General features: G+C 40.4%; 1 protein-coding gene across 1 annotated transcript in view; it reads left to right on the top strand.

The window, feature by feature from the left end:
- The first annotated feature begins 825 nt into the window (after positions 1-825).
- The window catches only part of INSR (insulin receptor), a 46,278-nt gene continuing 32,178 nt past the window's right edge, over positions 826-14,925 (top strand). Inside the window, exons 1-2 of the mRNA XM_010165534.2 lie at positions 826-892; positions 4,135-4,686. Coding sequence (XP_010163836.1) covers positions 4,146-4,686 — 541 coding nt within the window. The 5' untranslated portion in view covers positions 826-892; positions 4,135-4,145. The remainder of the gene's footprint in view (positions 893-4,134; positions 4,687-14,925) is intronic.

Here is a 14,925-nt window from a genome sequence, read left to right as displayed (position 1 = left end):
CTTTTGACTCGACCAAAGTGAGCTTAATTTTTCTTAAATAATTTGTTTATTCAAATAGGCAGCAAACACCATAAAAACGCAGAATTAACTAATAGTTGTTGTCAATGGTTTGTGATTTTCTGTGCCACGCTACGTTGTTCTGGTCTGGACTGTTGAAGAGCCAGAGCTCTGAAGCAGTGAATCATTTAAGGTTTGGTATCCACATCGTTTACTATAAACAAGGCTTAAGTTCCAGCTCTTCCCATGTTAGACTCTATCTTGAAAACTAACCTCTGACATCAGATCTAGTTTCTTCATTCAGTACTTGAAGGTTGTTACCAAACTAGTTTGTTCAAGAGGCTTTGGCATCTTGGGATTTGTTTGCTTGTTTGTTTTTAAAAAGCATGCCTTGCGACTTCTTTCTTAGGGGGGGTCTGATGAAACATGTCTAATGATTTGATTTGATTTTTAAGTTATTTTGAATAGCTTGGTAACTGAGGATGGAGGAGTGTTTCCTCTCTGGCAGTGCAATGCTGTGCTGCTGGACACGGAGCCTGTTTCTCCTGAAATTGAAGAATTTATGTTCAATAAAGATTTTGCCAGTAGTTTGAACAGGAATAGCTTTGGGTCTGCTCCTGGAGAATCAATTTGAGATTTTTATTTTCCTGAAGGCTGATTTATGTGGGTTTTTTGAAACCAAGTTGTCCTTATTATAACTGACTGCTCAACTTTGCTCTCCTTCTTCTGGGATCAAACCTGCTTAGCCTCCGCACTGAATTGTTGATTAATTCCCCTGTCCCTGCAGAAGAAATACTATCGAGAGAAGCTGTGGAAAAGCACTTATTACTTTGCTTAAAACTGCTTCTTGTTGTCTTGGTAACAACAAATTTATAGGGTGATTTAATCAGCTACTGCATGAACAGAAGATACAAACTCCTGAACAGAATTCAAAAGCATTAAAAGATTGAGGACCCTCCAAGAAAAAGGCATATTTTATTTCAGATGTTCTTAACTTGTTATTCATCTTGATCCTTGAAGTGATATAAAAAAAAGGAGTTCAGATACCACAGTAGTATTTATCCCTTAAAAACTAAACTGAAGTAAAACATGAAAAATAGTTCTGAGGTTTGATTTTTCTGTAAATGTGGAAAAAAATCAGAATCTTTTTAGATTTACAATTATTTTAGCCTTTTATTGAATTGTTTATTTCAGAAACAAACCTCTTATTGGTTTTAAACTCCTCCTCAGTTTCCATACCAGGCTGACATCAGTGTTTGACGTTGCTGTCTGTTAAAAGGACTTGTGCAGAAGCCCCCAGTACTGGATCCCCTTAAGCCCAGCAGACAATGTGCCAGTTTATGACGTTTCTGTTGCTCAGCTTTGAAAGCAGCAGGGTTTGAATAACTCGAGTCACATCCTGGTTTGCCAGGATATGTGAAATCTCCTGTCTGGTCCGTGCTGGCAGCACTGATTACAGACTGTGCATTCTGTATGAGAGCTGCTGAAAAATACAAAAATATTTGTAATGTGCAAACAGATGATGGATTGTGGACGTGCACTTCCAGCTCTGGTAGATTTGTGTGATTATTTAACACTCCAAAATGCTTTGCTGCTTACTCCCAAGCTTCACCTGTCTCTTTAGTGGTGCTTTCAGAGCAGGGATATAGCTGTGTGGATTGAGGAGTTGTCTGGGGGCCAGTTTGTGGCAAATTTCTAGTGACTTACCTAATTCTAGTCGAAATGATGAAAGACTGAGGTAATTATGCTTAGTGTATATATGCATTTTGTGGCCTTAAGCCACAAGAAAAGCCTGGAGCTTTTACTCTTGAGACTAATTCTTAGTCTGTAGGGTTGAGCTGCGTTTTTTGACCTTTCCTTTTCCTTGAGGTCAGCTGCAAACATTCAAATTACTTGAGGTAGTACTTTATCCTGTGATACAGGTACCACCACAGCGTGCTGCATTTTACTGGTGAGCTCAGCAAGCAATAAATAAGAACCAAAATGTTGGATTTTGCATTTATCAGGTAGTTTTAGCTGCACTGGTGACTTGTTCTTTAAATTTCAGTGCTTGAGTTTTATTTGTCCTTCTGTTGTTTCTCCTTTCATGAAGAAACCACTGTCCCACCCTATCACACACTTGCTTCCTGGGAAATACCTATCTTAATTGTTTAAAATAAATATTTTGAGTATTTAAACTGAATCTGTTGCTCTCTCAGTTCTTTTAGCCCACAGTAGGGATGTGCAGTAAGACAGTTTTCTGGTTTACTTCCAGTTTGGCTTCAGTTTTTCATGGAGCAAAGAGGTTGCTGCTGGTTGGTCATCAGATTTCCTTTCCCACTTTTAAAAAATCCATCCTTGATCTTTGAGGCACTGTGTGCATTAGCTTTTCCTTCCAGAAACCAATTTATGAAACGACTTGGATATAGTGCCAAAAAATCCCATTGGGCAATAACATTGCTCCAAATCCTATATTAGTCTTGCCAGATTTGATTTTTTTTTTTAATAGCAGTGGAGCAAGTTTTTGAATAATCATTAAGATGTTTGCATAGAATTTATTTTTAACCCACACAGCAGTGGTCTGTGTAAAACCACGAGGAGTCGGACAATCAGAACTGTTAAACATCTGTCTCTGCCTCAGTTTTCTAAGGCTTGATTATTGCTGGGTGATTTCTTGAAGCTGTGTTGTAATTTTATAGTTGGTGAGCTTTACCTACAGTGGCAAAAACAGTAAAGATCCTGTGCTTTTAACTCTCAAGGAGACTATGTGTGTGTATAGGGGAGGACTGTCTCAGCTGTAGACAAAAGAGAGAATCCCTAAAGTGGATGTAGTCTATAAAAAAATAATAATATCCACCTGGACAGGTCAGTGAAAGGCTTGGTTTGTACCTTTGTATTGCCAAGCAGCTTGCTTTTCCACAGGCTTCTCCCTTGGACATTAAGGTCTGGCCGTGTATTTCTATGAAGTTTAGTTTTAAAAGGGTTATTACTGGAAGTTTTATTGTGCTCTACATGTGTGGGGCTCTAAATTTCCTTCTTGATTTCTTATCTGTGCTTAGAGTTAAAAAAAAATTCTTCCCTATTCAAAGTTTTTGCTTCCCATCTTTTCCTTTTGCTGGTGCCTGGATTCATATTATTCTGTTTACCCTCTAATTTATGCTTCTAATTGTTCACTTTGCCAGTTCTTTGGGGTTACTGGTTCTATAAAATAAACTGTCCAGATAGTCAAAGCAGGGAGATTTGCAACCTTAAGAAAATAGTAACCAAAAAACCCAAACACCTAATCTGAAAAGAATGCTTAGGGCAAGAATTACAAGTGTAGTAAATTACTCCTGTCAGCAAAGTCTGAGCAGGAGCGTAGGCTGTACTCTTGCATGTGTGTATTTCCAGGTTTTTCTGCTCTTTTCTGAAGCACTACCATTTCTAGCCATTATTCTTTTCCTATCTTCCACTCCCTGGAACTATTCTAAATTTCTCCTTCTAATCCACTGGCATTAATTGCACAATCTGTGATGAGGTAGGTGTGTCGCTGGCAACTATCTAAAGAAAACAGACTCTGTTCCATAGACATCTCTTACTTCTGTAAATACCAAGTGATGTCTGAGGACTGGTGTTACAGCTGCAGTCGTGACAGAGGTAAAATCCAGAAACTCAAGATGGCAGAAAATATTATGAAATACTCTTTCAGTCTTATTTTGTAATCGTATACCAGGGATTGTTCCCAGCAGTGTATTTCTTAACACTTGAAGCATGTTTTATTGTGTTCTGAGCGTGGCTGTACGTTGTGGTGCGGTTGGACAACACTGTGTATTTAGGAAACTAAACCAGTTAGTGACAGAACAAGGGGTGATGGCTTTAAACTGGAAGAGGGGAGATTGAGATGAGATTTGAGGAAGAAATTCTTCACTGTGAGGGTGGTGAGACACTGGCCCAGGTTGCCCAGAGAAGCTGTGGCTGCTCCTCCCTGGAAGTGTTCTCGGCCAGGCTGGATGAGGCTTTGAGCAACCTGGTCTAGTGGAAGGTGTCCCTGCTGCTGGCAGGGGGGTTGGGACTGGATGAGCTTTAAGGTCCCTTCCAACCCAAACCAGTCTATGATCCTATGATTCTATTAACTACCTTTTCTTAAATAAATAGATAACATTGTTCTTTGCCTTGCAGTTTGCAGAAGCATGGACATTCGTAACAACCTGACCAGGCTGAACATGCTTGAGAACTGCACTGTGATTGAGGGCCACTTGCAAATATTGCTGATGTTTAAAACCAAGCCTGAAGATTTCCGCGAGCTCAGCTTTCCTAAACTAACTATGATTACAGACTACTTGCTGCTTTTTCGTGTGTACGGCCTGGAGAGTTTAAAGGGACTTTTTCCAAACCTCACTGTGATTCGAGGAACTCATCTGTTTTTTAACTATGCTCTAGTCATTTTCGAGATGGTTCACCTGAAAGAGATCGGCCTCTACAACCTGATGAACATTACTCGAGGCGCTGTGCGGATTGAGAAGAACAATGAATTATGTTACTTGTCCACGATCGACTGGTCAAGGATTTTGGATTCTGTAGAAGATAATTACATCGTGGCCAACAAGGATGACAAAGAAGAGTGTGGAGATGTGTGTCCAGGAACTGTGAAAGGGAAGAGCAACTGTCCGCCTACTGTGATAAATGGCATTTTCATTGAACGCTGTTGGACCCACGATCGCTGTCAGAGAGGTGGGTTTGTGGGGTGACATGTGTTTTACTCTCAGTTTTTAATCTGTCAGATCTATTGGAGTTCTAATAGGTACCTGTTAATTGTTATCTTTAAGCACAAGTTCCTAAAAGCAGCTTTCAAAATTGATGTTGGATGGGTGAAGGGAGAATCTTTGGGGTGAGGTTGTTTTAGCAGTTCTTTCACCTCTGTGAAGAATATATCCAGAAATGTTGTATTGGGTTTCTCTGGAAAGTTAGTGACTTCCTAGAGCTCACAAGTTTGACAAGATACTGGTTACACTGAGAATATCATAGTTAGTGCAATTAGTATCTCTGTTGGGGCTTGGGTAGGGGATTAAAAATCCAGATTGATTGAAAGGCTGCAGCAGGCAGAGGCAGAACGGTGGGGAAAACTCTTAATGGAATAAACCCAACTCCAGAAAGGTGCAGTTACATTTTTACTGAAACCTTCCTGCCATAAAAAGATGTCAGAGATGGGGGTGAGCAAGCAACGTTTGCACAGAGTAAGAACCTGGAAACTGAGTCTGACCTGAAGGGAAAAGGAGGAAGAGAGAGACCTGGATAGGGTTGCCCATAGCAGGAGCCTATGGGGGTGAGCAAGCAACGTTTGCACAGAGTGAGAACCTGGAAACTGAGTCAGACCTGAAGGGAAGAGGAGGAAGAGAGAGACCTGGATGGGGTTACCCATAGCAGGAGCCCTGGGGAGGGTGGAATAACTGGGCTTTGAGCTCGGGATTTTGGTTCAGGGGAGAAGGTGTGTTCAGAATATCAGCTGCTGTTGCAACCCCTGAACTCCAGTTCTTAAACTGTATTAGGGTTGTTTTTCATTTCATACAGCTTTGTGTTTTCCAAACTTGGAACTGAGTTTAAGTTTAGTTTTTAATTACATATTTACTTTGATTTATGTTAAATCTGACTGACGGGGAGCAAAGTGAATTGAGGTAAAAACTGAGACGTTTGGAGTTGTCTGTCTTTCTGGAGGTAACGCATCCAAATGAAGCAGTGTGTGTCCTAAGACGAAATTAGGAAACTTGCGGGCTGGAGAGAATTTCTTGCCAAGCTTTAAAGGGCAATTCTGAGTGCTAAGTGCCAAATTGGAGAAGGAATTCCTACCAGTATGCATAAACTAATGAAATTAATGTGGTTTCCCCTCTGCTACTCCTCACCCTAAAATTGTCCAGCTTCCTTTTAAAGAAAGTGGTTATTTTTTTTGTTGCCGGAATAACAGGGTATGAGCAAGAAGGTGCAAATGTGGATGTGTGTTCCTTTTTTAAAATGAAAGACAAGGTTATAAAACATTTTAGTTTATAAATTCTTTTGGTGTAGTTATTATCAGCGCTGAAACCTGGTTTCTTATGCATTCATGTTTTATGTTTTCTGCTGTTTCATAAGTTTAAAGATCTAAGTGAAACTTTTTCTGTGGCTGGACCGTTCGTAATGTCCCTCATTGCTGTGAATTTTCTGGGGCCATGCTACAGCAGACTGGAATGGATGGTTTCTCTCCTTTATAGGACTGCCTTTTTCCATGAAACCTCTAGGAATGTAAAATTTTACCATTGGGGTAGAAATCTCCACTCCTGAGCCACAAATTCACCTAAATTTCATGAAGGATACCCATTCAGCATCACACACTCAGCTTAGTTACTTAAGGAAGCCAAGCTAGTAAGTCCATTTGACTTGAATTTGAAATTGAAATTTGAATTGGAAAATTGTTTCAAAAGTAATTATATACAGATGCTCCCATCTGGTTTTCCTTGTTCCTTGTAGAAGATTTAGAGAAGCAATGCTCCTACATATTTGGGCTGTAACTGGTATGAATTTTTAAAAACCACTTAACAAGCCACGCTCATCTTTGATTTGAACACAAGAAAGCTGGGGAGGGACTTTTCATAAGGGCAGTTAATGACAAAACAAGGGGAAATGGGTTTAAGCTGAAAGAGGGCAGGTTTAGATGAGATATTAGGAAGAAGTTCTTCACTGTGAGGGTGGTGAGACACTGGCCCAGGTTGGCCAGAGAAGCTGTGGCTGCTCCTCCCTGGAAGTGTTCTCGGCCAGGTTGGATGAGGCTTTGAGCAACCTGGTCTAGTGGAAGGTGTCCCTGCTGCTGGCAGGGGGGTTGGAACTGGATGAGCTTTAAGGTCCCTTCCCACCCAAACCAGTCTGGGATTCTGTGATTTGTACTTTTATGTATTGGTAGCTGATGTTCTCCACAAGCTGGTATCTGTATTTTATTGTGCCTTGTGCCACCTGCCTGCACGCTTCTCAAGTTCTTTCAGGAGCTTGAGTTGTCTTTTAGACTTTTTTAGATGTTTTTGAGTAGCCTTTAGACTTTGAACACACACGTTAGTAACCATGGTAGGGATTAAGTGACATTTATTTGGTGAACCTGTTGGTGGAATCGCTGTGTTCTCTGTTCTCGTGCCAGCCCTAACGTATCCTTAGTGTGTGTAATTATTTTGTCAAGATTATTAAGAGCTTGTGTGAATTGTACTCTGGCTTTCCTTAGCCTGAAGAGCCTCAGCGCAGCTCCCCGTACCGAGGGTATTAATGTTATTAAATCTTTCCCTCTGCATTTTTGCACCTTGTCTGGGAATCTTCAGCAGCTAACGCTGTGCTAAGGTTCCCATCTCTCTGGTTTTAAGAATATTCCCCTCTTTTATTTTTATTCTTTGTCTTTTAACCAATGCTGCAGTGAAATGCAGTTTTCAGGACTTTCTTTTAGGGGAAGTTTGGTTTTGTGTGGTGTTTGTTTTAACACAGGTTATTTGTATCTCTGGTTTGTTTTATAAAACTTGAGATAGAATCTCAAACGTTTGCTATTTTTTGGTTTGCATCTCTGGATGGGAAGCTGTTGCTGTCTAAACTGAGAACACTGCTGGATAGAACTGCTGCCCTGGGACTGTGGGTCAGGATATTTTGTTTGTTGTTTTGTCTACCGGAAAAAAAATCTTTCAAGAATATGTAAATATTGATTGTTTTGATGTTACAGAGTGTGTGTCAGTTGACAGAGACAAGTCCCAAGCTGGCCAGCTTTTCCAGCCTGCTAAGATTTGAGTCTGGTTGGAGAAAATTAGGAGATGGGCAAGAAGTTTGAGAGAGCACATGTAGGAAGACTGAAAGGTCTCATGTGAGTGGGAAGGGAGGTGGCAATGTTTGGGGTTGGAGTGGGGTCCTGGGTGTCCCTCATCTCCTCCACACCATCCCTGACCTTCCCCTACCTGCTCTGTGATCACTTCCTTCATGTTATCTCTGCCACAAATCACATTGATCGTGCATCTTTGATGTTTCTTTATTTTAATCAGCACAGATATCCCAGTTAACTCCAAAACTAACTTTCAGTTACAGCATATAATTATCTTTGAGGCACACATCCAAGTCTCTGAATCATCCTTGCAGCTATAACTCCAGCCCAGAAATTTTTTCAGTTGGTGATAACATGTTCAAGACAACAAAGTAAAAGATCTTCTTGCAGACGTTAGAGCTAAGGTTGTGGATGAAACCAGTTGGGAGGAACTGAAATGATTTGTGGGCAGCTGCATGCTTTGAAAAGACAGTTGCAGTGTTGAGGAATCTGTGTGTGAGTGCAGAGATGTGTAGGTGGATCTGCCATAGACTGAGATTGGTCAGGATGTCTTTCCTGAAAGTTTTCTTTTCTTTTTTTTTCTAAATTAGTTGTGTTGGTGTGAAAAGCAAGTCGATTCGGTTAAGGCCAACTCATGGTATTTTGGGTAGGAAGGGAGGGAAATGTGTAGTCTGTTTGGAATTTGGGTCTAGCTTTATGCTCTTGATGGCAGCCAAATGCTGTTCCTGTTCTGGAGGTTTTGTACCTTTTCAACCCACATTTTTATAAAGTTTTTTTTTTTTACATAGATACTTTTATTGTCGTAAAAACGTAGTTCTTGGTTTGGTGCAGCATGTTCACGCAGAGAACGTCTTTGCTGAAGAATGCAGACAACAAAAATGCTGGAAATGCCATGTCCTAGACCTCACTCTAGATCTGCCAAACATGATTTTCATATTTTGCATTTTTTTCCATGTGTTTTTTTTTTTTAATGTAATAAAAATGCTATATGTCTGTCACTCCACTGGCGGAAGGAACAATTCCCTCTGAAATAAGATTGCTTGCCAATTCTCTTTGCAGTCAGTCTTCTCTGTCCATACGTAATTTGAAGCAGTCTGGTGTTTTTGACAGTCTAATTATAAAGGCAAGTTCAGCCTTTTACTTGCATATTGGGTCATCTGGAGGTGGAGTAAGATAATAGGATGGAAAAGCAGAATGGCCAAATAAAAATGAACAGGAAAATGATTTGCAATATCAGACAGTCCTCTGGTGAATATTGGAGCGCCACTTTCCTGGAATATAAGGATGGACATCTAAAATACAGACTTTGTTTCTCAAAGAATACGATGAAATTCAAGTTCTCCTTTTTCATCCTGAATGAAACCTTTGTAGGAGTCTCTTATCTTTGTGATCTTGGGACTTCACACTATGAGGAAATTGGAGTTATTAAGAATGTGGGCTGTTTCAGGTTTGTAAACAGACTCTTTCTTCAATCTACTGTCTTGCTTTATGCGATAAAAACAAAAGTTGTGTCACTCAATTAGTGGGATCTAGAATTTGTTGCAAAATATGAACCTCATGAGAAGAAAGTGGAAAGTAATGAAACCATTTGGGCTGATGGAAGAGGATGGTAAAATAGAACTGGTAGAAGGGATGACAGTCTGGAGTAACTGACCTGCACAGGAGCTGCTAGAGAAAGGTACTGTATGAAAATAATTATGTGTGTCCGGATTTTCTTATGATGTTGTGAGGAAGCAGGTGTGGAGACAACAGAATCTCTCTTTAATTTTCCTGTGATTTATCCAGGGAAAATTCTGGGACAGGTAGGGGACAGGTAAGGAACTGAAGAGTAGCTTGAATAGCTTGCTTCGTTTCCTAGTACAAGCAACACAACAAAGCACTCAGAAAAACATTGCTCGGCCTGAAACGTCTTTCAACTGCTGTGAAATAGCACCGAGGGCTTTTAAAGAGACTGGTGCCAGAAGAAATTCTGCAACTATGAACATCTTCAAGGCAGGTTTGAATAATAAAGTTCAGAGGTGTGTGTGGGAAACGTTTTGTGATGTTTACTTAGGTAGAAATATTACTTAGCAACAGCTTCCTGTAATTTTTATGTGCTGGGAATGTCTGTAACCATAAGCTTAGTTCTGTTACCTTTGTATGGGAAAGGGGTCTCGAAGCACTGAGCAGACTTAGCCAACCTCAAGGGCAAGATATTTTTAAAGCTTCAAACACAAAAGAAATTTTTCCAGTTGCTACCACATGAAGTGGAAATGCTCCTTTTATTTGGAGATCTGATAAGAACTGGCTTTTTATTTTTTTTCCCCTAGCTCTGACAAATGCCAGATGGAAGTTGACACCCGATAATCTCACTGGGGCGTCTGTTCTGAGCCTTGCCAAGCGAAGGCTTTATTGAGTGCATGTAGTGCTTGTGGGTTGGGGCTATTGTGGTGCTTGCAAATGGCTAAGCATCCTAAATTCATTCACTTTAGCTTAATTAAGAGTAGTTAAGAGATTTCTGGTGTTTGGTGGTGTGATACAGCCCAGAATTGGGGGGAAAAAGGAGTGGAATGGCTACTTAAGAGTGTGCTACTTACTTCAAAACCAATTAACAAAACTTGGGGCTGTGAAGAAGCTTCTAGTTCAGCTTTTCTCTTTGACAGTCCACTGACCTGGGGTGACACAAGACTGGGGTTTCAGTACTACAGTCTTACAGTTTCAGCTCGCTGAGAAATCCCCACGTGTGCAGCTCCCGTGGGCTCACCACGTTTCTGTTTCTTGGGCTTCTTCACTGAACCTTTACTTAAGTGCCCATCACCAACCAACACTTCAGACAGAAGCCACTCTCTGATCCATTCTGTCTTTAGAGCATTTGAACAAGAACTAATTCCTAGCTCATCCAACAGTTAATAAACAGTAAATATAGAGAATTCTCCCAAAAGTTAAGATATCTCAATTTCTTTACTAAGGTCTTGTCAAGGCAAACATGTTTGATTAGTTAAAAAGGAGAATGAGGTATTTTGCTGCCGATACAGTGAAAATTGGAAACTTTTTCATCTTGTTTTCATCTGAGTTGCCATTTTAATTCTTTCATCCTTAGCCCCTTCCCCAAAACACTCGTTATTTAAGTCAGTATCTGAGCCGTTGAGGGGGCTGAGAGGAGTTTAACACATCACATGCAGTGGTTCACCACTAACATTGCTGAAAGATGTTTTAAGATCTCTGTTCCATCATCAGTGGTGACGTGGGTTGCTTGTGATTTCCAAGGGTGGCATGCCAAGGGTACTTCAGGTACAATACTTATTTTTTCCACTTCAAGAACATATCCAAGTTACCTTGTTTGCTTAAACAAGAGAAACCTGCACTACCCCTTGTTAAACAAAATACAGACAACTGACTATATTTGGCAGACACCTTTGTTGAAAAATGCTGTTGTCTGGACTTGGATGTAGAAGGAGGAAGTCACAGAATGTAAAAAAAAAAAAATAATAAAATAATAATACTGAGTAACAGGATTAACCTGTGTTAGTAATGCATGAATGGGAGAGCTGCAAATGGTTCAGCTGGTGCAGTGTGTTTGCTCGGGGAGGAGGAGACTCGTTTCATTCAGAGTTAATGTTTGGTGCCGTACCTGAAGATAAGGAATTGACCAGTTTATATATCCTGTATGTTTTCCTCCCTTCACTCTCCTTAATGAAGACTGAACCATAATTCTGTATTTTAAATCTTAAAAATTTTAATTAATTGTAAAAGTATTCTAAATCAAATGCAATTCTGATGCACCTTCCCAGATTTAGGCAAACAGAGCAAAAGAAATTTAAGGTGTGCATGATGATGCAGCATTCTTTCATTTTATGGTGAAGGAACTGGAAATCTTTGTTGTAGAAAGCTTTGAAGGGGTTGTGAACTGTTGAGTCCGTACAAAGAAGTGTATTCACTGCCTGTAAGAAGACCAGCTGAAATATGTCACTTGGCAAAGGTTTCTGAAACATCTTTCTCTATCAGGAATTGGATTTGACAGGGATTGCCTCTGGAAATAGATTTTGCTTTTTAAAAAAAACCCCATAAAACAAAGCACAAAAAAGGTCCAAAAAAACCCCAAACCCAGGTGTGCCCAATGCAAAGATTGTTTCTAAGAGAAAGGTTGAGAATTTCAGGACCTTTTGATTAATTGCAGAGCTGGTGAATAACCAACTGTGTCCTGGAGGAAGCAGCACTAACCCTTCTCTCGGTTTGTAACAATAGCTGGTTAAAAGTTCAATGATCATGCTTCCCAATTATATCCTATAATTGTGTGCAAGTTCCTATTGGAGGGATGTGAATGAACTTGCTGGGATGTTTATGCTTTTTAATTAGGACTGTTGGTTAGCTGAAAAATTATATATATATCTAATATTGGGCAGTGGGAAGTTATGGGGGTGCTGGGTGGGATTGTCTGGCAGCGGGCTGAGCTGCTTGGTACATGCCTGGAGTTATTTCAGTTGCTGCTTTGATGCCAAGTTTGCGGCTGGCGTTGCGTAAGGGTATAAACCAGCACGCTGCGGCTTGGTCACTGAAATACTGTAGATTACAACTGTATGTGTTCATCCTCTTTATCTAGATTTATTTATTTTATTTTTTTTTTTCCAGATGAGGGTACTAGGGGGAGCACAGTGCTGGCTGGGAATCATCTGCATTGCTTTTATTTGAGTTTGCGATATTGAAAATGAGAATTAACTTTGGCTCTGTGTAGTGCTCAAATGTTGGTTCAGTGAGTATAATGTTTACATTTGAGTCTGGCTTCCTTGTGAATCTGGATTTAAATGAACTGAAAGAACAGGGCAGGGTGCTTGGCACCTGTTCATGTCCAAAAAGTTTTCCAACATAGAATTTCTTTCTCCCTTCTTCAAAATAGGGTGAGAATTATTGTTGAGGAGAAGGACACAGGCAGGGTGAGAGGATGCTGTGTACGAACAAGGAGCTTCTAGCTCAGTACCCTGAATATGAATTGTTTACTTTGAGAATGTGCTTTCTTATTTACCTGACCAGGGGCTGCCTCCTGGGCACCTTGAGAGGTTGGAGGCTCTGAGGAAGAAGATGTTTTGAAGGAAGTTCCACAAAAGAGTTGGAAAGACAGTCGGGTTAGAATAGCATTCAGCAGAAAGCTGGGATTAATTTTCTTGTACGTATTTTTAAAGAATTTGGGGTGTATGTGGTTTCCCTGGCATCACTTTGGTGCAATCCTGAAAAATAAATGTGATTTTAATCTTGTGTATCAGGTTAGAGGTGCCCTTTTTCAAGGATATCAAGAAATACTGCTCCATTATAATTGTAAATCAGGCAGTTTCAGCTTTTGCAGACATCAGCTCCAACATTGTAGTCACTGAAGCGCTGGCAGGTGCTGGCCAGTTGAGCTGTTAGGTGTTATAACCCTCGTTCATAGCAAGTGTAGTGAGGGTGACAGGTATTTAGCAACATTGGTCCGATGAATATTGCAAAATCTGCAAGGTCTTTTTAGTTGGGGAAGGGGAATTTCATTAATCTGTTCGTAGAACTACTCCAGTCTTTTGTTTTCTGTGCGATTTGAAGGTTTCTGGAGATGTACACATCTTACTGCTGGTCAGTTGGGACTCTTACAGAATCGCTGCTGCTGTTGGTATGCGGCAACGCTGGAATTTCAGGGCCCTGACTGATGAGCTGAGCCTGAGCTCAAGTTACAGGGCAAGACTGATGTTTTTTAAGTCAGTGCACAGAGTTCAGGCAACTTTAGGTAGCAAGCTTGTCCGAGATCGGAGAAAATACCTGCAGACTGAGCAGCGGGAAGGTCTAAGGCTGCTGCCTTTCTGGTTCTTTGTGTTCTCAGTTCACGTTAGCCTGACCCCTAAGCATGATTTCTCATTTACTGGTTTTTTTAAAAGTGAATTTTCTGGACCAGGGAGGGAGGAGGTTGGTCTCAATTTCCAGCTATTGCGCTGAACTGAGCATCTGGAAATCTCTCACACAGAAACTTCAGACATCGCACTAAAACTCTGTTATATCGACAACTTATGATTGAGAAAGTAAGCAAAGAATGCTTGAACTTGAAGGTGGGCTTGAACCCTGCTGCACTGTTAAAGATGTGATTAGAAAATTTTAGGAATGATGCAGGAAGCTCTACCAGTGTATTGAGTTTCCCAGGAATAAGTCAGCAGACATCACGGGATAACTAAGCATTTTTCTGTTACCATTTTAAACTTCGTTAAACATCCATGTTGCATTATGACGCTGCAAGGATTTTAATCCTTCATGAGCAGTGTTGATTAAAATTTGAATATCAGAAAAATGTTTTTCTTATCTTTTCTGGAAAAAACAAAGCCCAAACCAAAACACAATTATATTCTATGGGTAGTGAAAACATAACGACATTGATTTAATAAAACAAATAGGACTTGTTTTTTCTTGTCTTCAGTCTTTTCTGAATGTCATCTTTCTGAAGTCAGGCTGATCACACTGGATGTGTTTACACAGCTTCGGTTTGGGATGAATGAGTCCAAGAGTTCCCTTGTAAGTACCCCTCAAAAGCTCCCAAAAGCCAGAGAGGAAATGGAACTCCTCAGTGTGATGTCTGACTGTCTGAAAATCTCGCCCAGTGGAGCCTTAACGCGGCTTAAAGGAATAAGGCTTTTGTTTTAAAACTGTATTTGAAGCGAAGCCTTTAAAGCTCGATAAACTGTTTCACTTTTCATTCAATTCTGTGGATTTTAGGCTGGGGGAATCCGCACGCTCTGTGTTTCTGGCAGAAGGGAGAACATAACATACAGTAGCAGTCTTAATGAAAAAACATGTATGTGGAAACTGGTGCTTCATCCAAAACAACTTCTCACCTCCAATTGTTAAATTAGCAAAAGAAATGTGATCTATCAATGACCTTTTCCTTAGGCTTCCCTTCCACACTCCAATAACCTTATATCTCCAGGGCTGCTTAAATAATTTGTATCGTGTTTGGCTGCTCTTTTTAGTGCTTAGACATCAACTTTCTAGTTCACAAAATTGATCCACGAGTCTATTAGAACTAGGTCTCTGCATCAAGCGTCGGTTTTTGTTCGGGGGAGTATAAAATGTTTACTTTGAGCCTGTACACTGTGTGAATTTGGTGGGTGTGATAAGAAAAACGTCCTGGTGTTTTGCATGGCTCTGTTGGTGAAAGGAGGAGTTGCTGC

Source organism: Antrostomus carolinensis, unplaced genomic scaffold (assembly GCF_000700745.2).
Source record: "Antrostomus carolinensis isolate BGI_N321 unplaced genomic scaffold, ASM70074v2 scaffold26453, whole genome shotgun sequence".
In the NCBI taxonomy this organism is placed as follows: Eukaryota; Metazoa; Chordata; class Aves; order Caprimulgiformes; family Caprimulgidae; genus Antrostomus; species Antrostomus carolinensis.
The sequence above is the reverse complement of the archived record's forward strand: the minus strand, read 5'-3'. Positions and strand labels throughout refer to the sequence as shown.